General features: G+C 46.6%; 1 protein-coding gene across 1 annotated transcript in view; it reads right to left on the bottom strand.

The window, feature by feature from the left end:
- Positions 1 to 24,109, bottom strand: part of rtn2b (reticulon 2b) — a 68,013-nt gene that overhangs the window by 37,309 nt on the left and 6,595 nt on the right. Inside the window, exon 2 of the mRNA XM_084320840.1 lies at positions 16,120 to 16,330. Within this exon, the coding sequence (XP_084176966.1) occupies positions 16,120 to 16,330 (211 nt within the window). The remainder of the gene's footprint in view (positions 1 to 16,119; positions 16,331 to 24,109) is intronic.

Consider the following 24,109-nt stretch of genomic DNA (forward strand, 5'->3'; position numbering starts at 1 on the left):
CCTAGCCAGACGAGAGCTAACTAGCTCACCATCGGCTAACAAGCCAGTGCTAACACAAATGAGCTGGCCCTAGCCAGACGAGAGCTAACTAGCTCACCATCTGCTAACAAGCCAGTGCTAACACAAATGAGCTGGCCCTAGCCAGACGAGAGCTAACTAGCTCACCATCGGCTAACAAGCCAGAGCTAACTGGAAATGAGCTGGCCCTAGCCAGACGAGAGCTAACTAGCTCACCATCGGCTAACAAGCCAGTGCTAACACAAATGAGCTGGCCCTAGCCAGACGAGAGCTAACTAGCTCACCATCGGCTAACAAGCCAGAGCTAACTGGAAATGAGCTGGCCCTAGCCAGAAAAGAGCTAACTAGCTCACCATCGGCTAACAAGCCAGAGCTAACTGGAAATGAGCTGGCCCTAGCCAGACGAGAGCTAACTAGCTCACCATCGGCTAACAAGCCAGAGCTAACTGGAAATGAGCTGGCCCTAGCCAGACGAGAGCTAACTAGCTCACCATCGGCTAACAAGCCAGAGCTAACTGGAAATGAGCTGGCCCTAGCCAGACGAGAGCTAACCTGCTCACCATCGGCTAACAAGCCTGAGCTAACTAGCTCACCACAGGCTAACAAAGCCAGGAGCTAATTGATGGCTAACTAGCCAAGAGCTAATTAGCTCCCAACAGGCTAACAAGCCAGTGAAGTGAACTGGCCCTAGCCAGACATGAGCTAACAGCTGGCTACCAAGCCAGAGCTAATGGAAGTGAACAGGATGTCTCACAATCATTCCCACATCACCGAGGACGAGGAATTACCCTTGGATGATGGATTGGGAGTTTTTACACCCGACAGGGGGTTAGACTACCTAGGAGAGCGGGGAGAATATACACCCAAGGGACACCTCCCGACACTGGGGGGATCAACCACACCAGGGCGAGATCACTCCCTGCAGTGCATAAGCCCAGGACCACGTGTTCACGAGGAAGTGAGGCAAGCGAGAGCAACCTATATATCTCCCCGTGGTGAACACTCAGGGGTGAGAGTGACATCTACAAGGTCTCACAGACAATCACCAGACATAACAGTCACTAACTACCCAGTCTGGACCGATAACTCTGATACACCATGGTCAATCCTCACCTTCACTGGACTGTCATTGACAAACTATGGTAGATGGGAAACAAGCATGGTAACGGCAGGAGGCTCTTACTACCGGAACCTGAGGAAACAGGTAATGGAAAAAAGGACCAAAGAGCCCCTGAAACCAGGCAAGGCAGTAATCACAGAGTGTGATTATGAGGTGTTTCACGCGGAGAAAATTGTCCATGTGACACTAAGCCAAGACCAATACAAGGAGATAAAGTCCTCACACATAAACTGGGACAGACTGGTGTCCCGTATAAAGGACCTACTGCAGAAAAGGGAAATCTATGCTGGCCATGGTACTAAGGACATGCCCTACCGACTAGCCATAAACCTGATGTGGGGCAGGTCTCGAGGATATGGCCAAAGAGGCATATAGTTGGGGAAAGCCGTAATCAGCGCGATCTCAAGCCTAAGGAGTGCAGAGCACACGGAGATCCGTCTCATGGTGGAACCTAGGGACCATGAGGCATTGGGCAATAACCCTGGCCTTGGATAGAGCAGGGGAGGGTGAGGAAGACGAGGACGATGAGCCTGCATTGGTACCTCTCACTCCCCCTCCGAACCCTAAGGGGTCGGGACCCGTTCCCAGGAAAGAAAGGTCCACTCCCAGAACTCCTCCCGAGCAGCGGAGAGAGGGAGATCATCCACACCCAGGAGACCGACAGTACAGTTTGCACCTGAAAAGGCGGAACCTGCGCGCTCTCAGGCCAGGAGTATCCATAGACTTCTAGGCTGTCCCCCGGAGTCAGGGGACGACCCAGCAAGTAGCGAACAGGAGTATACTGATCTAGATCAGGACTCAGAAATGGAGGGAGACCGGGATAGGTCAAGCTCCAGAGCATCTTCCAGGTCTTCATCTCGATCAAGATCTAGGGAGAGAGTTCGGTACTCGAGGGGTGAACCTCCTAGACCTTGAAACAAGAGAGCGAAACCGGTCAAACTGAGACCTATAGGCAAGGGGCCTACTCTGAAAGGCACCACCTTTCAGTCACCCTCGGGCTTGACCTGGAGCTCAGGATTGGAGGACGTCTCCGAAGAGAGTGAAGGAGACTTGGAAGGAAAGGAAACAGGGGATATTATGCCAGCATATCCCGTGACATGGGGATCGGCTCAGGCCTTAGCCCGGTCACCCGTGGCAGAAAAAGTGTTGTCTCACCCTGGGGTAACAGAACCATACGAGCATGCATACTTTTACATGCAGGCTATGACATACTACGTGAACAGGTGTACAAGCTAGACAGGGCCATGGCTGAAATAGCCAGGAGAGAAAGACACTGGTTGAACGAGGCCCCGTCCATAAGCCCAATCCGAGCCCTGAGACACAGCACAGAGGAACACCGACCGGAAGTGAGCCCTCACTCCATACTAGCCCAATCTCCCGGAGACATTTACCGACCGAGAGGAAAGAGTTCACATACAGGCAGGAGTCTGCATGACAGCACCCAATATGGAGAAAGCAACAAAGCACAAGAATTGTTAAGCAAAACCCAAGTGCTCAAAAAACAAGCCCCAGAAAGGCTTCGAGGGGAGACCCAGGCTGCTTATATCCACAGGATTGCTCAGATTTTCCATGGGTCACCTCTCTATGATGACCCGGATGCCGCTCGCATTTTGAGACACCTCAAAGGACTGGAGATCCCCAAAGGGGCTTCAATGGCCCAAATGATGGAAATAGAAGTAAGAATCCCCGGTCAAGATCCAGGGGAAAACATGGTGGAGAAACTAATCCCACAGGTGCGAGACGGAAGCTTGTCTCTCACTGTTGCAGCAGAATCAGTCATACGTGGAACACCTAGGCAAGGATCAGGCTTACTGCTTGAAAAGCTATTCATAGGTGTACCAGGGGATAACCTTCTGGCAGCCAAATGCGCAGCATGGTCAGGAGACCAGTTACGTACTGAATGTATGCTGTATGACCAAGTCAAAATGCTTTCTCAACACAGATACAATAAGGGGGAAAGGAAAGGGAAGAACCCACGAGATGAGAAGGCTCAACTTCGGCCTCCCAAAGCCCAGCAACAGCCACCAGCTAAGGCTAGAACAAGGAAAACGGAGTCTTCCGACATCAAATACCTCTCTGCAGACGATTGGGGGGCACTAACCCCAGAACAGCAAGCAGAGATGAGGGCAAAAAGGGAGAAATCCAAAGCCCGGAAGGAGAATCAATAGTATCCTTACCTTCTGGGGCCCTGACACGTGACACTCAAGCAAGTGCACACTGCACTTGACATTCAGCTCATCTGTCAAGAGGAATGATATGTAGTGTTATTGTCATTTAGGAAGAAACATGACATAGAATACTACATTCATTTTGTATACATTTTAAGTATACTATGTAAAGATGTCTGTCTTTTCTCTAAAACCAGAGTAAAGAGGACGAAAGAATTTGTAATCTATTTCATTCAAAAGGGATTACCTGACAGTAACTATTTTGGTAGGTTAGCACCCGTACCAACCATATCAGCTGCATGAGATGTACACTCACCGGCGCCTATGGATAAAAATTGAGACTCTGCAAACTCTCATCAAGCTTAGCACCTTGACGCGGGGGGACAGAGCGAGCATCAGGGTCTCTGTATCCGACGGGCCTATCAGATTCGTGGGGACTTGGAAGCTTCAGCATACAGGACGCTGTGGTGCTTAGGCGGCCAAGTCACTGGTTTATAGGTCTGTCGAAAAACGGATCGGAGGTTCTGGGGCTTAGAACATGAGTTCAAGTGAGTTGGGCTGTATACTAATTGAATAGGTATTAACAGCCGAAAGAATATGAACTGAAATGACTGCTGTCAGGTGCCTCTGGAGTAAAATTTATTACAGATTTGAGTTAAAACCTTACTCAAGATTGGTCTTATCAGCAAGCAAACCTCTCCAACCAAGACTCCTCCTAAGTGCTCGAGATCTGGAACAATGAGTGACGTAGAGGTCTGCAAAGCGCAGCAGACAGCCTAAGAGGTAAAAAAATCTATCAGGAACAAGAGAGGGTTCATAAGAAACCACTTGAAGTGGCGTTTACTCGCGACCAACAGGGCTAGGGAGCCCTAAAGTCACTTGAACTTGAAGTAACTAAATGCTTACTTAAAGTCAGAACTTAAGTAGAAAAACTCTACTTTGTGAATAGCTGGCTAACTAGCCATTGCGAACAGGAGCGAATAGCTGGCTAACTAGCCATTGCGAACAGGAGCGAATAGCTGGCTAACTAGCCATTGCGAACAGGAGCGAATAGCTGGCTAACTAGCCATTGCGAACAGGAGCGAATAGCTGGCTAACTAGCCATTGCGAACAGGAGCGAATAGCTGGCTAACTAGCCATTGCCAACAGGAGCGAATAGCTGGCTAACTAGCCATTGCGAACAGGAGCGAATAGCTGGCTAACTAGCCATTGCGAACAGGAGCAAATAGCAGGCTAACTAGCCATTGCGAACAGGAGCTACTAGTAGGCTAACTAGCCATTGCTAACAGTATCTGAAAGCAGGACTGAAACTACTGGAGGAAGCGGGTGTAATGGCCCAATACTCTGTACCCTACCAGCCCAATACGAACGGGGTGGCAGAGAGAGCTGTACACTCTATAAAGGATCAGATGATCAAAGTGAATATGTTGCGATCCTGGAATGAACCGACCTCCCTCCTTAGGATACACCAAGGAGACCGACAGTACAGTTCGGACCGGAAGGATCAGAACCTGCCCTATCTAGGGCCAGGGGCATTCTTAGACGGGGGGGCTGTCCCCCGGAGTCAGTGGACGACGCAGCGAATGGCAAAAAGGAATATACTGACCCAGATCAGAACTCAGAAATGGAGGAAGACCGGGATAGGTCAAGCTCCAGAGCATCCTCAAGGTCCTCATCTAGATCAAGATCTAGGGAGAGAGTTCGGTACCCAAGGGACGAACCTCCTAGACCGAACTAGACCTAGACCTCCTAGACCTCCTAGACCTCCTAGACCTCCTAGACCGAACAAGAGAGACATCGGCCTGGACCCAGGTTTCAGGGTGACGAGAGCCCTGAATGGACCTGAAAGAGAGAAAAGAAATGAGTCCTCTGTGGACTATATCTGTGATGTCCTACGTGGTCTACGGACAGGGTCACACGACCAGTCCAACCACACTTCAATAAGAGGACTGCTGCTACAATTCTCGGGGACCCGTGGGGTCGCCCGAGAAGTGACAATTCAACCTACCTCAAACTATGGGAGAGATCCAAGAGGTCAGAGGGGGTGACCACAAGATGACCACCAGGTGTTGTCTTCAGACGACAACACCTGGGTACATTGGCCGGGAACAACAGATGCAAGTCTTCCCGCCGGATACCAAGCAACAACGTGACCCCTATCCTGTTGGGCCGTCCAGCCAGGGAACAACAGATGCAAGTCTTCCCGCCGGCTACCAGGGTAACAGGGAACCAAGATGACAGAGGGGGTGTGGAGAGTCACAGCCACGTGACCCCGCAATCGTCATCTCGTCCCCCAGTACAGACGCTATTAAGACAATGGAAAATGACCGACCAGGATGACAGAGGGGGTGTGAAGTGTCACAGCCAACTAGTGACACTGGTTATTATGACATCCTGTTCTTATTTTTATTATATATGATTATGAGGAATGTCTGTATATTCTTCCTCCCACTTGTGTAAAACTGTGAGAACTATGGACTGTGGACTCTGGAACAGTAACTTGTGTACACTACAATATCTTGCGTGATCCTGGAGAATGGAATCAATGGAATGATTTAAAAGGTTTAAGCATATGTTTATGGTATATATCTGTTTTAGATCTAGGCATATGTTACTGTATGTGTCTATATGTAAAGTGCATGGGCTGCTCTGCACAAGCCAGAATGAAAATAGCAGGTTGGCACATGTTAACCCTTGCCTGTCCTGCCTGCATAGAGTAGACATATAACCAATGATTGGTACAGGTATGTGTATATATATGTATATACTATATGTACTATATATGTACTGTATTATACATGTATGTGTATCTGTATATATCTGTATATGTATGTGTTGGGCTATGTACTGTATATTACGGCAGTCTGCCTCGTCTTCTTATCTTACTGTGACTGGAGCTAAGAGGAATGTACGGAGCCTCTCTGCTCCAGAGGGACTTTCCACAATATCGTATTCTGTTCCAGCAAAAACGTTACAAGTACTTTTTCAAGTTACAATCCAGTGGAATAGACGGCAGCCAATGACAACTAGGAGGTGAGGAGAGTCAGTCCTGATGTGTGAGATGTTGATTGGCTAGTGAAATTACATCACTGTTTTTTGGACCAATGGCAAAGAGGTCCTGATATGATATAAAAATGACTGCTCCTACTTCGAGATCTCAGAATTTCAGATTTAGCTTGCAGACACTTTCTTCTAGCAGCCGATACCGTAGGGAACGGAATCGGTCTATTTTTCAAAGTGGAGTCCCCCGGACAAAGCTTTGTTTTTTAGCTCATTTGCTCTTTTGCTCAAAATGACAAAGAGAGTTTTTTGCTATGAGACAGATTTTTCAGATGTTCAGATTTTACAGAGTTGTTGCGATGCAGGATTTTGCTTTGGCAGGCACAAGCCGTGTTAGGCCTTTGCGATCTTAAGAGATGAGATGTTTTGTATTATATAATCTTTTAAACTGTAATGGACATATCCAATACAGTCCTTTTTTGTAACTTCATTGAAATAAAGATTACTTTTTTCTAATTATCCATTGAGTTCGAGCACTGCTTTCTGCCAGCAATGGGCCACGATGCTGGCCGACGCCCTGATTTCCTCTAAGGTGACTATGTCCTATGGTACAGATTGAATCAATTGATGGTTAATGCTGTTCAGCTAAAGTTATATATTATATATATATGCTATTGGCAGTAGTAAAACTTATTAGACAGTGAAGTAATATCACCAAGCTTGCAAATAATGATTACGTGTTAGTACGCTAATATGGGTTCTTTCGTAAAATGATGATAATGATAATAATAATATTATTGTTATTATAGTCTATAAGAGTTCTCCTAGACATACATTCGGTTTATTACAAACAAGAAGAGGTTAACAACCCTTCTATGCTTACATTTCATATCAACTGGATATAACTAGACCAGTGACTATGAAGTAAACTTGACAGAAATAGTAATTGACTCGAGAACTTGGCGAGTTTAGAACCTCGCTGGGGGATATCGAGCGGCCAAAGTCTTCTATCTCGAGTAGGTGATTGAGATAGATAGAGACTGCCTGTAGCTCTTAACAATAAGCCTAAAGCCTTGTATATAAAACCCGTTCGCAAAGTTGTCGTCTGTGGCTGGCGTGCATTGGTTTAGCTTATCCTAGTGGATATACGCTTTTCATGTAGCATGCTAGGTACATGGGTATCATCGCTGCTGGTTGTTTTTCATCGTATCCGGGGTGTGGGGTCATGAAGGGGTGAACTGATAAACCTCCCTCCCCTTTTTTTCTGATTGGTCAGGTGGGCAGGGGGTTGGACCTCCTGTCCTTCGGGCTTCCTGTCACGCTGTTGGGTCAGCGCGTCACGGGGTAGGGAGAGGGGGGGGGGGGGGGGAGTTCCCTGGTCCCACGCCATATTTGTGCAGGTGGGTCACGGAATTCCCCCCGCCATAGAGTACGTCACTGGGCGCGTTTCTATTGGTTGTGAGACTTCCGTGAGTTCTTTTCAGGCTCCATGTTGTGGACCAGGGACGTGCACAGGACTTTAGAAAGGCAGGTGCCGAAAAAGTAGAAAAGGGCATCTTTTATAAAATGCGATGCGAGCGCGCACAGCGAGCGAGCCCGATTTTTTTGGTTAATACAAGTCTATGGTACATTCAGTTTCACCGATGTCACCAAAACTACATAGTGTCCCTTTAATAACACAATATGCGCTCCAGACCAACAGCTGCGGGCGCGCTGTGTTGAGAAAGCAAGAGAGAGAGAGAGCGAGAGCGAGAGCGAGAGAGAGAGCGAGAGAGAGAGAGAGAGAGCGAGAGAGAGCGAGAGAGAGCGAGAGCGAGAGAGAGAGAGAGAGCGAGAGAGACAGAGAGAGAGAGAGCGAGAGAGAGACCGCATTAACTCACTTGTTAGTTGAAACGTGGTCCAGGTCAGCAGGGCTTGATGAAGTATTATGTCCACTGTCCCACAGGCCACAGTCACAGACTGTTGTCTTGATGTTTATCCACTGTCCAGACTGCATCCAGCCAAATCGCTTATTGTTAGCACTGTAGCTTTGTTGTTGTCAGCACACATTATCTCTTGAGATAGAGCTGGGAATGAGGTTACAGCACACGGGACATTCAGGAAGTCAAAAACTAATAGTGCTTGCCGATTGGTGCTAAGAACAGCAGGGCGGGTACAAGCGGTGTGACGTAATTGGCAGACTCGACTGTCAATCAAAATTATTCTGTTTTCCGTCAGAACGAATCCAGGCTGGAAGGACCTATTATTTACGAGAGGGGTGGCATTTCTCTCTCTTTCTTTACCTAATATTTAGATGCTATCGTGACATCTTTCATTTGGAAGGGCAGGGCAGTATATCTATATGTGCAACAGTAAAAAAAAAAAAAAGGGGGTGGCATAAAAAGGGCACTTTCTAATGAAAAATGAAAAAGGCAGGTGCCCGGGCACCCCTTCACCCCTATGTGTGCACGTGCCTGTTGTGGACCTCTGTTATTGTCAAGATGAGTTATGCGGTGCGTGAGAACTTAAAGACGTTTTCTGCTCTGCGCTCTGTTGCATATGTCTTGAGCTTTTGGTCACGTAGCTCAATGTTACATATATCTTTTCAATTATTACTCACGTGGGAAGTCTCTCTGGGGGTTCCCTGTCTCCTCTCTTTTATACAGAGCAGGGTTGACAGGGGTGTTTTCCCTCGGACGCGTCATATGGGACCCATATCTGTGTCTCTTGGCCGGCTTCCTGCCGCTCTCCCAGGCGGCTTGGAGGGAACGTTATCTGGGTTCTTGTTAGAATTACCATTGATATGTTTTGGGTCTCGACGTGTACATAGTGCTGGCCCTGGGTGCTTCTGTGTGGAACCACGCATGGGCCTGCGCGCCTTGGTTGCTCATCATGGAAACGGCGTTTTTATGGGGCAACTAGGATGGAGTTTGTCTCTTCCGAGCGCCAGTGTACTAGGTTAGTCTCGATGAATTCTCGTTCATCTCTGGGGGGAGATAACGGAATAGATCAAAGCATTGGCGGAGGGGTCTCACGCTTTTGGGGTGGGCCACCGGGCGTGGTGCTTTTATGTTCTGACCGTCTTGGTGGCGCCCTCTGTGATGTTTTAGGTCGACACGCGTACCTACCCCCCTCTTAGGACTGGGGATGGTGGCGTGATTAGGACACGGGACTGGTTCTGGTCCCGCCGGACCAGGTCAGTTAACCCGTTGTCCGCTGGGGCGCAGATCTGCTGTTCTGGTACCCTGAAGGACTTGTGCTTTTTCGGGGGGAAAATGCCGGGTTGGCCCGGGCGTTGCAAGGGTTGATGTTATGGAGATGTTCGTGGTTATGTCACTGCGTATTATCCTTCACTGTTGCTTGGTCCATATTGTGTTGTACCTTGCGCTGTGCTAAAGGAGCCTGGTCCTTCTCCATTCTTTTTTTCGCACTCTTTTCTCCTGCTTAGCGGGGCTGAGAGGGGGCTGTCGAGGTGGTTCTTGTACCCTTCTGGCATCCCTGTGTGTACGTCCCGGTCCGCCGGGCCCAGGTCCGGACTCGTTCTCGTCGACCTGTTGGCCTGGGTTAACCCCTTCTTGAGAACTGAAACACTTGTACTGCTGTATAGCCGGTGTATACCCACAGTTGTGTTTTTGAGTTTTTTCTTGGGGGGGTTATAGGAACAACCGCCTCCTGTTAAACTAAACATAGGGTGGTGGTTGGTTTCCAGGTGTGTTGGTAGCAGAGTCGACTCTCGGGTTAGGCCGGGCTTGAACCCGTCTGCCTGCGAGTGTGCCCCCTCACTTTTCATGACGTCTGCCAATTGTGTCAGCCTTCTCTGCCTCGGCCTCTCTAGAGCAGGGGTGGCCAACCTTTTTTGAACCAAGATCTACTTTTTTATTTACCACCTAGCCCGAGAGCTACCAGCCAAAATTGTATATTGTAAGCCGTCATTTGAGGCTTTATAAAAGCAGCATAATGAACACAAATCTGTCAGTGCCGAGTCCGACCTCATCTTAAATAACAAACAGCATTGCTTGTTGTAGTTAACAAGGAGAGGAAGAGTTGATTTAGCAAAAAAAAAAAAAAATGTTTTTTTTATAATCAAATTTTATTAATCAAGATCTACTTGAAATCAGCCCGCGATCTACCTGTCGATCGCAATCGACTGGTTGGGCACCACTGCTCTAGAGGGTCGGGTTTTTTTGTGGAGGCTGCGACATGGTGCACAGCATACCAAACGCCCCTTCCGCCGGGGTGCTGTTTTCAGCAGACCCCTTAGGCGCCTGTCTAGTCCGCAGTGCTCCAGGCACAGGTTGAGTCCTTTTGACCTGTTGCCTGGATTGAGGGATCAACCTCTTTGGGGGTTGTCTCCCCGGTGCGCTGCCTGGTGCCGCTGTGGGGGTGTAGCCTCTTTGAGTGCTTCAGGGCGGCGTGCTGTAGGGGGGAAGGGCCTGCTCTTGGATGGGCCCCACTAGGGGGTTCCGGGGGCTCGGGTCCTCCCTGGTTCTGATGGTTGTGGGGGGCCTCAGCGGGTACATTTGTTGAGCTTCCGCTCTGCTCCTGTTCCACTACGAGCAGAGCGTAAGCTATTACGATATATAACATACGGTTATCCTATGAGTATAGTGAGCGCTCTGCTCGGACTCACTGAGGAAGGACCATGTGGTCTTCGGTGGTGAAAGCCTTGGGAAGGAGCTATTAGTATGGCCACATCCCGCTTATGTAGAGGAGCGGATGGGGGTGTGGCCAGGCGGATGGGTGTGTACATGTGAAGAAATGTATTCAGTATTAGACTGATATGGGATATGTTCCACTACGAGCAGAGCGCTCGCTATACTCATAACTATGGTTATAGGATAACCGTACTGTATGTTTTGTGTGTTTGCTGAAGATAAAGGTGTCAAGTTACATACAGTATAGGACTATGAGAGGTTTGACCTATTAGTGTCATCACACATGCAACTAAATTTTCAGGGAAGTACAGAGAAGATCTCCCTCTCCAGCGGAAGAATGTTCCCGAGTGTTTTCTTCAGCAAAAAACTTCAAAGACATGTTTAGGTGACCTCAAAGACCTATATTAAAGGTGCTATGGATAACATTCAGCCACTAGATGTCGCACTAGAGTACCAGCATGTCATTTATCCCATTTCCCTATGTACATTCCACATGGGGAAATGGGAAGTATATTTTTTGGGGGGGAAAGCAATAGTTTTATTCCACACCTTTCTAAAAGCTCTGTAGGTGTATTATTTTTTTTTTTTTTTTTATTTCCATCAAATGCGTTAAAATGGAAATGGCCATTCAGTTATCCACAGCAGCTTCATTAAATAAAGGTAGAACAAGTTTCAAGTTTCTTTAATAGTTGTCCTACAGAAGTACAGAATACTTTTATACAAAATGCTTCTTTCTGTTACGCTTCAGAGACTGTGCTAGACAAGAGATAAGTATGAAATAAAATAGTATAGCATGTAATAATAGAGTAAAAATAGAAGTCACGTACGTAGACACAGTGATCAGTATATACAATGTTCGATGCAGAATAGAAGTAAATGAGTTACCATACAATATACAATATACTATGCAATATTAATATACAATACTATATAGTGCAAAGCCGAAATGGCATGAGGTACAATTTAGGTACAATTTACAGTAAGGTGTACTGAGGTATGGGTTGTAGTGCAAATCCTTTATCAATAAATATAAAGTGTGTTTAGGTGTTCTAAAGTGTGGAGAGTGGGTGCTGCAGTGTGTTGTTTGTTTAAAGTGAGTGTGTGTGTGTGGATGTGTGTGTTGTGAGTGCATTTGATGGTTGTTGCATAGTGTTATTGTTCGTTGAGCAACCTGATGGCCTGGGGATAGAAGCTTCTTCTGAGTCTTTCTGTGCTTGCCATGAGACTCCGGTATCGCTTGCCTGACGCAGCAGTTCCAAGAGGCAGTTGTTTGGGTGGCTGGAGTCCTTGATAATTCTCTTAGCCTTACCCCTGCACCGCTTGTTGTAAATGTTCTGGAGAGTGGGAAGCCCCCCTCCAATTGTGCATTCGGCTGAACGTGCCACTCTCTGTAGTCTGCTTCGGTCTTGTGCGGTGCTATTCCCAAACCAGGAGGTGATATTGCCAGTCAGGATGCTCTCTATTGTACATGAGTAGAAGTTCTTAAGGATCTTCTGACTGACTTGGAACTTCCTTAGGCGCCTGAGGAAGTAGAGGCGTTGTCGTGCCTTCTTCACAACACTGTCAATGTGTGTGGTCCATGTCAAGTCCTCGGAAATGTGGGCTCCGAGGTACTTAAAACTGTTCACTCTCTCAACCGGTGCCCCGTCGATGCTGAGGGGGCTGTAGTCCCTGACCCCCGACCTCCTAAACTCCACAATCATCTCCTTTGTTTTGCTGACGTTCAGGGAGAGGCTGTTCTCCTGGCACCATCCTGCCAGGACCTTGACCTCTTCCAGGTAGGCCCTCTCGTCGTTTGCAGAGATCAGGCCCACCACTACTGTGTCGTCAGCAAATTTGATGATTGTGTTGTTGTTCCGCTGAGCCACACAGTCATGTGTGTACAGGGAGTAGAGGAGGGGACTGAGAACACAGCCCTGGGGGGCCCCTATGTTGAGGGTGATGGATGAGGAGGTGCAGTTGCTTGCTCTCACCACCTGGGGTCTGCCCGTCAGGAAGTCTAAGACCCACTGGCAGAGGTCATAGTTCAAGCCCAGGTCCCTGAGCTTGGCTATGAGTTTGGAGGGGACTATGGTGTTGAATGCTGAGCTGTAGTTGATGAATAGCATTCTCACATAGTCCCCCTGCCTCTTGTCCAGGTGTGATGCTGCTGTGTGCAGCACATGGGCTATGGCGTCCTCCGTGGACCTGTTGGGGTGGTATGCAAATTGCAGGGGGTCCAGGTTGATGGGGAGGGAGGAGCAGATGTAGCCCTTTACTAGCTTCTCAAAGCACTTCATGGCTATGGAGGTGAGAGCTACAGGGCGGTAGTCGTTGAGGCAAGCACGAGATGAAGAACACAGAAGTAAACGTTTTAACTACAGATGGAGTTTTTCTTTTAACGTTTCTTACCAGACTATATATAATATATTACAACAATCAAGTAGCTTGGTGTGTGAGCACACGTTGCGAGTGTGAGCAAATCTGACCAAACTCAGAACATAGACAGGTTTCTTGTTTATAAACATACCAGCCAATCAGCAATACCTGCTGAATCACATGACTGAGTTGCCCACTACCTGTGTTGAGCTGCGGCGCAAAAAGAAAAAGTACAACGAAGAAACCATGACACTCCCCTAAATAAAAGTATAATGGAACTCTGTGGAGAAATCATGACACTGCTCTGAATAAAAGTATAATGGAGCTCTGTGGAAAAACCATGACACTGCTCTGAATAAAAGTATAATGGAGCTCTGTGGAGAAACCATGACACTGCTCTGAATAAAAGTATAATGGAGCTCTATCGAGAAACCATGGCACTCTCCTGACTAAAAGTATAATGGAGCTCTATGGAGATACCATGACACTGCCCTGACTAAAAGTATAATGGAGCTCTATGGAGAAACCATGACACTCCTGACTAAAAGTACAATGGCATGGATTGATTGTTGATCATTAGAAAGGCTAACAAATGCAAATATTGTTGTCTGCCTCATTGTTCTGACCAGGATTATGTTCCTTTTTGGCTCCTTCATGCGTGCGCACACTTGAATGACTTGGACGAGAAACCCATCTATGCACCCTCTTAAGCCCGGAGCCCTATTTTCTGAAAATCCGCCTAAAAAACATACCTAAGTAATTGGAAGATTGCTCCACTTCTACAAGGCCCATTAGCATGTCCTTGGTATCTAGGGACATATATGGACCTCAGTGAATGTATTCCCAGTGTCAGAAATATTGTGTCTATTACTAGGCTTGCTTAAATTGTGATGAAACAAAGGAGAATAGGAATAGGAGCTCGTTCAGTACCTTCTTGAGACCATGTGTACAAAAAATCTAAGGAAATGAATAAAGGGAAGATGATTAAACAGAAGGTTTTGTAGATACAGTACTGAATTCTGCCATCCGGACCCATGCTATTTGAAATATTATTATAGAATATAGAATATGAGGCCTATAAATGACCTTATTATAGCCAACTTGCACACTATGGATCGGGCCAAATCTACTCTTTCCAATGGCAGAGTTCAATTTGGATTTAGTATCACCAGGGCCCAGGAGTTCAAAACTTTTAATCCCTATCTGATTGGATCAGATTTGGATTTTGGGTAGTTCAAAACCAAAAAACTGGATTAGGATCACTTTGATATCCGATCAGATCAGGAAATCAAATCCAAGCTTTAATCTGGATCAAATCTTCAAAACGGGTAGTTCAAACCAACAACACAGGATTGGGATCAGTTTGATCCCAAAAAACTGGATTATCTTGATCCCACCAGAGGGGTGGATTTCCAGTGGATTACCAGAGCAAAATGTACTATACAATTTATTTAAAAATACGTTTCAATATAAATAAAATGGCAAAGTTTGTTAACTGAAATAATACACAATTATAGCCTTTGTGGCAAATCAGTAAAATGTTTTATCTTTTGGTCACATTTGTGGTGGCCTATTTTGTTTTCAACCAAATGCTGATCAAGTTAAGAGTTTTATTTGTCACGGCATACAAGCATACAGTGAAATGCGGGTGGTCATGCCCGCAGCGATTGTGCAATAATACAAGTAATAAGAATAAGACAGTTGTAATAAAAATAAGACATTTCTTATGTTGTTCTTATGTTTATAAAAGTTTAAAAGTATCATAACAAAGATTGTCAATCACAAATGTATTTAGATTAAAGAAAAAATATCTTCAACAAAAAAAAAGTCTATCTGTCATCACTCATCACCTTCAGCAAACTGAAACCTCACTTAGAATTCAGCCCCTCAAAGCACGCCTGGATGATCAGCTGCCTTTGAATGAATGTTTTTTTTGTTGTTACCCTAGTGGGAGTATTTCTTTAATTACAATTCCATTGTGATTTTATGTCCTTTATGTATTTAACAATATAATTAGACATTATAGATGTCTCTGCAATGTGGTCCACTCCTTGTCTTCCTTTTTTTTCATATCCACTAGATGGAGATCGGTATAGGATTAAAGCACTGATATTCAGGATCTAGTAATCTTGAAAAGTCTGAATCTGGATCAGGGTGATCCTATTCTGGATTGCTTTGAAATACCGGGACAAAATCTGGCCGAGTTGTCTGATCCTGGATCACAAAAATGGGATTTAAAAATCTGATCGGATCAGATGGGGATTAAAAGTTTTGAACTCCTGGGCCCAGGTGTGCATGAAGAACAGAGAATGAAATCTACTGTATGTACAGTAGGTTTTTTATTCTTGCAACAGCTCCGCCATTTTTAAACTGATTTCAAATCGGATGGTTGCTAAATGTTCAAAATAGGGGAGACTAACTGCGCTCCAATATATGCCAATAATGTTCAGTTGTGTGGCATATAATCCAGAGTAATAAGACAAATTAAAATAATTCATACACTAGTCATTTGTTTGAAGGCAGCTAGAGGCCGTTGGGAAGTGTAGTTTCTTTTAAATTCCAACGCTCATTGAGAGCTCTGGATGTCCTTTTCTCAAAATGACTACAATCGTCTCATTCAGCGACGGTCGCTTTTATCAAAATGGCGGATCCCAGCGATCAAAACAACACATTTCAAAAACTAAAATCTCACTAATAACACTTTAACCTATTGGTAAACAAACTGAAAATATACACTATGACTGTTGTTGTGACATGGTTAGGATGTTTACTCTTGAAAACGTTTACCAGATAGACCAGATAGATGGGGTGGGGTACTCACTGGAAGGGGTGCTCACAGTCAGGGTTCCAGCGCAGCAGTTCCAGCAGCTTGTAGTAGAGGCGAAGGGGGAAGGTGAGACACACAATGCCCAGACAGATGTTGGCGATAACGGTGAGGGCGCTGACCTGGAACAAACTGGCCAGACACACAACCAGCCCGGTGAACACCACCGCAGTCTTCCTCACATCCCGCCAGTACACCAGATCCACAACTGCGCAACAGAAGAGGGAAGAACAAGTGAGAGATGGACAGAAATAGGAATGTGCTTGTGCCCAGCAATGGGGTTGCGGTTAATGAGCTTTTCCAGGGCCAATTGAACAAGCTGTCACCCAATCAATCTGTCTTTAGGTCCGGGTTTAACACACACAAATATAGCCGCAATTTATGAGTTCAAGCCAAAATACAGCAGTGATACAATTATGTTTTATCACTGCTGTATTTCATATGCAATGACCATTTTATCACATAATGCAAACTGTTACTATTCAGAACCCATTCAACAGATCTGCTACAAATCACTGAAGATGTTCCAAATTAAGTTTGATAAGAACAAAGCGGGGCTCGCAACTCACTTGTAGTTCCAAGATGTTTTAATAGACAAAAAAAGGCAGTAGATGCGACGTTTCGACCTTACCGGTCTTCCTCAAGCATGCATACAACACAAGATGACATATTTTTATACAGGAAGTGAAATAGATTGAAAAACCAGCCCCACCTGGTGATCAGGGGCGGTCCCAAGACTTGCATGATTGATACATCTTGTGTTGTATGCATGCTTGAGGAAGACCGGTAAGGTCGAAACGTCGCATCTACTGCCTTTTTTTGTCTATTAAAACACCTTGGAACTACAAGTGAGTTGCGAGCCCCGCTTTGTTCTTATGTATTACTGTTTTTACAGTTTGGCTCAGCACCAACAAACGGAGGATGTGCGTTATTTATTTTTTCCAAATTAAGTTTGAGACATGAAGACAACATTTTGTGAAGATTTAGAAAACTCATGTAAAAGCCCCAATTTTCATTTAAATGTATCTTATTTTATTTTTTTTACATTATATAAATGTGTTATATTCACATACAAGAGTTTGTTTTGTAGATGGGAAATATGCCATAAATTGCCAACATAACAAACCCTAGAAGACAAGCTTACAAAACAAAGACACAGTTGCCAGCAAATCCATACATAATAGGCACAACAAATAAGAATAAACAATAACAAATCAGCTAAGACAGTTAGTTACAAGTCGACACACAGTGGTCGGAGATCATACTTATACATCTGTCACCAGTAATAAGTTGAAGCCACAGCATGCCTATAAATCACATCACCATAGTCCATCCAAATTGATAAGAAAACTACTTCAATAATCCTCTTTCTACTAATCACGAGAAAACGTCTACATCTACATCTATTAATGTAAAGGAAGCCAATTTTCTGTCGCAGCTTGGAAGCTAGAGTATCCACATGGAACTTAAATAAAAATGTCTCATTGAGCCACAAGCTATTATTAAAATGGATATGTACCTGTTGTCTAGTGTTAGTCCTTGTATCAAGAGCTCAATTAATCAACATCATTATTGTTTATTTTTGGTTGGTTATTTATTGGATAATTCGATTAGGTCGATTCGGTCAACCAGATTCAGAGATTGGTTGATTTGAAAATATGTTTGCAGACAGGATCCTTGATGTTGATACATTATGACAACTAGACCAGGTATCTTTGTGTTATGGCAAAATCCTGTAGCTATTGACAATTTCATTGGTCAACAGCATACAGCATTCTGTCCAATTGGGCCAGTTACATTGCAATTGAGAATCTAAATCCACTTTGTGTGGGAGTTATGGCTATTTAGAAATACCTTTACTTATAGCTCATAAGTAGCAGAAGCTGGAAGTAGTGACCAAAGGGGTTTTAATATGTGTTATTCCTTTTTATTCTTTTATTGTCTATAAAATGGAATATTATTGTATGTATTTTTCTTTTTTTATACCACACATCCTGACATACAGACACTACAAACACCCACGTCCACACACCAGTACATAAATCCACTGACACCAATGAACAATGGAAACAAGCCTATGGCTTTATTGTGTTTATTTGAATCCAATTGGTAAATGGAGAAATGTATACCTGTTCATATTGTGATCAAATGTATATGTGTGATTTCTATTCTAAATCAATAAACTATTCTAACTAACTAATAGCGACCCGTCAAGTCAACTGAAGTGTTTGACACAGTGTCAAGTGTTTGACACTGACGCATGCTATTATGTAAAGTCTCAGGTCTCTATCACGACCCATCTCAGCAGACATTGAGCAAATATCACAAGGAAAGTCACAAACTGGTAGGAAAAAGATAGCAGTTCAGTCCCAACTGTGCATGGACTCTTGATTGACAAGGCTGGTTACTATGAACACACAAATCCATTGTTTATAAATTCTCATCTTATGAAATTTAATGATTTGGTTTATTATAAAACTATGCAAATAATGTACAGAGCTAAAGCAAAGTTACTCCCAGACGGGGTGCAAAGGTTTTTTTCAATACATGAAAGAAAATATGATTTGAGAGATATTTGTAAATTTACTGTTCAAAAAGCTAAGAAAGGGATTAAAAGGAGGTGTATTTCTATTATTGGGGTTAACTTGTGGAACAATGCTGATATACAGTTAAGAATGAGTAATTCACTTTTGGTTTTTAAGAAAATGGTTTGTAAAGCTATATTTGAAAACTTTTTGCTATTTTCTTTTAGAATACTGTTTTGGAGTCTTAATTTGTGTTCTGTATCGTTAGTGGCTTAGCTTGGCTTCGCCTTCTGCACTATCTCGCGTACGTGCACGCGTACTGAATAAACCACAAATGTACCTCTAATACCAGTATTAGTCTGACCACACCCCTCATCAGCTTACCTTCATAAGCAGGTGTGTGGTCACCTGCTCTCCTCCTTCTCGCTTTCACCACAAGGAAGAGGTGCCTCGGTAGATCCCCACACTTGACACCATGATGGAAGAAATTGGATTAGGAACAGCTTGGGAAACAAGGATACGTTGACATCATATCTTTATTTTCTCTCTCACTATTTTCGAGAAAATACGGCGATATTGTCTTCGTACTGGAGTGTCTAGAAGATGATGATCATTCTACAAACCCTCCACCGGTTTTCGTATTGGGAGCACGCCGCTGCATGCTTCTCAACTGCAGTTCCTTGCTGTGTTTGTTGGGGTGAAACCTGTCAGGCCACAGCTGAACTGTCGGACATGCCGCTGTTGTGAGGAGCGGTGCGTTCCAGGTTGGGTGAGTAGTGTTTGCTGGCGGGCTCCACTTGTCTGTTAGTGCTATGGGGGCTACTAGACAAAGTTTATGGAAACCGGCCCCAGGCTAGGGTCCTTTGTTTAGCCGTCTAGGCGACAGAAGGCCTTGGTCTGGCGACCATTATAGTTTTAACTAGTGGGCCGCGACCATTGACACTGGTGATCCCTGTGTGTTCTGGACGAGTGGATTCTCTCTGTCACCGTGTTAAGACCCCATCTTTCATATCCAAATGAGAGTATTCCTTCACGAGGGGATATGTGCATGTAATGTGCGATAGCGGCAGATTCATGTTCAAAGTCAGCTATACAGGCCAGTTGGTACTGTGCTGATTCCGCCGGACGTGTTAATGTCACCGTTGTGAAGCGGTGTTGACGTCTTGTTTTCTCTTTTCTCTTAAAAAGTGAGGAGGGTTCAGAACGGCGGCCTGTCTGGGTGAGTGTTATGTCATTGTTTACATGTTCATAGCTTACGGTTAGCCGGTCGGTGGCCTGGCGCGGGGTAGCTTAGGCTTCTCGCGCGCCGCCGGGAGCTCGCTCCTGATCGCGTGCGTCGTAGATCGGCGTCTCGCGAGCGGAAGCGATAGCACCAGAACGGTTGGAGCAGCCGTTAGCTTGATGCTATTCTGTTGAACGTGCTTTGATTTTTAACATGTTTTACACTCTTGACCACGACGTCATCTTTGACAGGGGATGTTCGTCAACCCTGCCTGAGCCTAGACGGGGATTGCGTCAACAAAGAGGGCTGTGTTCTACGGTGGCTTATGACTGCACTTCGCTGATCTGCGTTCCGGGCAGGTACGGGGTTGGCCAGACCCTCATAACACGTCTTCTGGTTTTACCTTGCTAAATGTATTGTGAATGACGGTGTTTTTTCCCAAAACGTGTGTTGTTGCAATGCATTTGAGATACGTTGCGGGTTGTGTGTGAGCTGTTTTTGTCACTGGCAGTAGCTTCTCCGTGCAGGTCGTGATGTATTGATCTGGTTGTTGTGTGAGAAACATCATGGTGTTTATGTGTACCGTGTACTCACTACTAAGGCAACTAACCTATGAAGCTATGCTTGGTGACGAGTGAGTAAAGGAATGTTCTTTCTCAGACTGTAATGACAATGGACAGTGAGTTCACACATTAACAGGTTTTCCTGTTTTAACTGGCCGTGTTGAGGGTAAAATAGGAGGATTGTGTTTTTCCCCCCCCGGTTCCCTGGGGACTTTATCACCTCCTATCAGACATGTTGTGCATTAATTGTGTCTTTTGTGTGGTAGGGATACGATGTAACTCTCAGCTTGATTGCTGAGGTTGTGCTAAATCTGCTGGAGAAACTTATTTCCTAAAGGGAAATTGGTTTGGTTGCTGTCGTGTGCTTAGCAAGGCCTGTGGTCGATACTAATCAAGAATGATGTATTCTCTCATTGTGATGATGATGGGTTGTGTGTGTCATGTGACCTACAACTGGGTTGTACTGGCCACAGAAGCACATGTGTATGTTGGACCGGGGTTCTTAGAGCCCTCTCTATTCTGTGTTTTTCCTTAGTAAAAATCAGATAGCAGGTTAGCTCGTGCGCTGTGTGGAGTGTGAAACGCTTCATAGAGCTGACTATGACTGTGTCATATTCTCTTTTTGTCGTTACGTCGTATCATGGGTGTGGGGTCGTAAAGGGGTGAACTGGTAACCTTTCCTCTCCCCATTGTTCTGTCGGTCAGGGGTACACCCCCTGTCCTTCAAGGTTCCCGTCACGTGGCGGTTCGGCACGTTACGGGGGGGGGGGGGGGGGGGGGGGGGAGGGAGTTCCTGGTCCCACGGCCTGGTATATTGGGCGTGTGCACCGCAGGAATTCCCCCGCCATAGAGTACGTCACCGTGCGCGTCTCTGTTGGTAGGACTTCCGTGTGCTGTTCAGGTCCATGTGATGGATCTGTTTTCAGGGGGGGTGGTCAGGGCTCCTCCTCACCAAGCGCCTACTCAGGCCTTCTGTGAGTTCGGACTCCTTCTTCCATGTGATCCATGTGAGGAAGCCTCCATCAGAGTACAGAGCCTTCCTCCTCAGATTGTCAAAGTGAGTGGACCCTCTAGAAGGGTCCTTTTCTATTGTATGTATATTCGATTCAATTCGTTTATTGAGTGTGTATGGGTTCGGTGCCTCTTCCCCGGAGGCCCTAAAACCAGTTTTTTACATGGCTCAAGGTGCAATATATTCTTTTCAATCTGTACAGCTCGCGTGGGAAGTCTCTCTGGGGATCCCCGTCTCTTTCCTATGGGAGGGTGGTGGGATGTAAAAATGTGAACATTTTTTACCCCGGCTGTGTAGACTGGGATACATACTGTTGATGCTTCCTTCTTTCTATTCCAGAAGTGTTGGAGTTAGGGAGTGTCACACCCCTCTTGTCGTTCCCCTGGGCGCCTTGGGGATTCAATGGCAGGTCTAAATAGCCTGTTCATTGATGGGGGTGTGTCCCGACGCACGTATAGTGCTAGCTCGCTGTAAACAGGCGATTGACTGGCACGCCTTAGTTGCTTGTGGTTGAAACAGCGTTTTTATAAAGCAACTGAGATGGGGGTTTTTCCTCTTCCGGCGACCACATCCCATGACCTGGGTGGGTTGTCGACGGATCCTCGTTCATGTCTGGGGGATGATGACGGGATGGATCTGAACATATGTAGTGGGGTCTCACGCCCTTGGGGTGGGCCACCAGGCGCGGTTCGTCCCGACGTCTGGGTGGCGCCTTCTTTTCATGTTAAGATCAACACGCATATCTGCCCTTTTCCTGGGGCATGTCGGCGTGGTTAGGGCACGGGACTGGTTCTGGTCACGCTGGTCCAGATCAGTTGAACCCGTTGTCCGCCGGGGATGCAGATCTGCTGTTCTGGTACCCTGAGGGACTTGGGCTTTTTTCAGGGGGAAAAATGCCAGGTCGGTCTGGGTGTCACAGGGTTAAGCGCTATGGAGACCCTGGTTGGGTATGTTTTTACTCAGCACTGTCGTCATGGCTTACAGCCATGCCATTCTGTACGCGCTCGATCTCGTCGGATCTCGGCCGCTACACAGGTTGGTCCTGGTTAGTACTTGGTTGGGAGACCGCCGGGGAATACCAGGTACGGTGTGCTTAGGGGCTGGTTCTCCATTGTTTTTCGCTCCTCTCTCACGCATGGCGAAGAGGGGCCTGTGGGGGTGGTTTTTTGACCTCCTCTGGTGACCCTGTGCTTCCCGTACCGCCAGGCCCGGTCCGAAGTGATGTTTGCGACCCGTAGGCCTGGGTTAACCCTTTTTGGAAACTGAAACACTTGTACTGCGGTATAGCCGGTGTATACCCGCAGGTGTGTTTTGGAGTTTTTTCTTGAGGGGTTATAGGAACAACCACCGCATTGGGTAACACCGAGGTGGTTGGTTCCCTGGTGTGTTGGAGCAGTGTCAACTCCCGGGTTCACCGGTTGAGGGTGCCCCTGCACGTTCATGACGTCTGCCAATCGTGTCAGCCTTCTCTGCCTCGACCCCTCTGGGTGGGGGTTGTTAAATGGAGGCTTGGTCATGCAACACCGCCAGCTTACGCTCCTTCCGCCGGGGCGGCTGTGTTCAGCTGTCCCCTCTGGCGCCTGTCTCGTCCGCAGTCTCCAGGCTAGGGTTAACAGCCTGTTGCCTGGTTTTTCCCCGGTGCGCTGCCTGCTTCCGTTGGTTAACCTTTTTTGTGTGCTTACGGCCATGCTGACTGCCTATTCTGCAGGGTCAGTGTGCCAGGCGGTGTACTATTGGGGGGACGGGGCCCGCTCGGCTTACTGGCCTGGTTGGTTCCGCCTGGGAATACCAGGTGCAGTAACTGAGGGGCCTTTGTCCGAATACGCTGGCGATGTGGGGGGCGGGGCACTACGTGCCCACCTGGTGGGGTCTTGATGCTGGCATCATGGACTTCTCCGGGCCCCCATTCCAGGGAGTCCAGTCCTTTTGGTGGGTCTGGGTCTTCCTTCGTGCTCCGCTGCTACGGCCTTGCCACGGGGTTGGGTTTGCCCTTGACCCCGTGATTCTGGGGGCAGTAACGAGGTTGTTCCTCCGTTCGTTCCCGGGTGGCATGCGGGTTGTGCGTGTGTGTAGTCGTGGGTCAAGCCACGGTCTGCTCACCCTGTGCGTTGAGTTGCTTGAGTGCCTCTTCGCACGGTCGGGTCCGTCGCCCTCCCGTGACGTCCCTAATAGGGGGGCTACCCTCCATTAGGGGGGGTCGGGGGGGCTCGGCCCTCCCTGTTCTGATGGTTTTGGGGGGCTGTCAGCGGGGTGTATTTGTCAGCCAAGTGGCTCCGCTTGGCCTCCCTTGTGCAGAAGGCGAAGCCAAGCTAAGCCACTAACGATACAGAACGTTAGGTTATGACTATAACCAAGTTCTGTTAGTTAGGGGCGATGCTTGGCTTCGGACGGCCGCTGCAGCCCTTGACCTCACCTTGTGGTGAAAGCTTGGGAAGGAGGAGAGCAGGTGACCACACACCTGCTTATGAAGGTAAGCTGATGAGGGGTGTGGTCGGACTAATACTGGTATTAGAGGTACATTTGTGGTTTATTCAGTACGCGTGCACGTACGCGAGATAGTGCAGAAGGCGAAGCCAAGCATCGCCCCTAACTAACAGAACTTGGTTATAGTCATAACCTAACGTTAAGAATATAGGACAGGCATATATAAGCATTATGCTTCAGT

Source organism: Notolepis coatsorum (genome assembly GCF_963971535.1).
Source record: "Notolepis coatsorum genome assembly, chromosome: 8".
Taxonomy (NCBI): Eukaryota; Metazoa; Chordata; class Actinopteri; order Aulopiformes; family Paralepididae; genus Notolepis; species Notolepis coatsorum.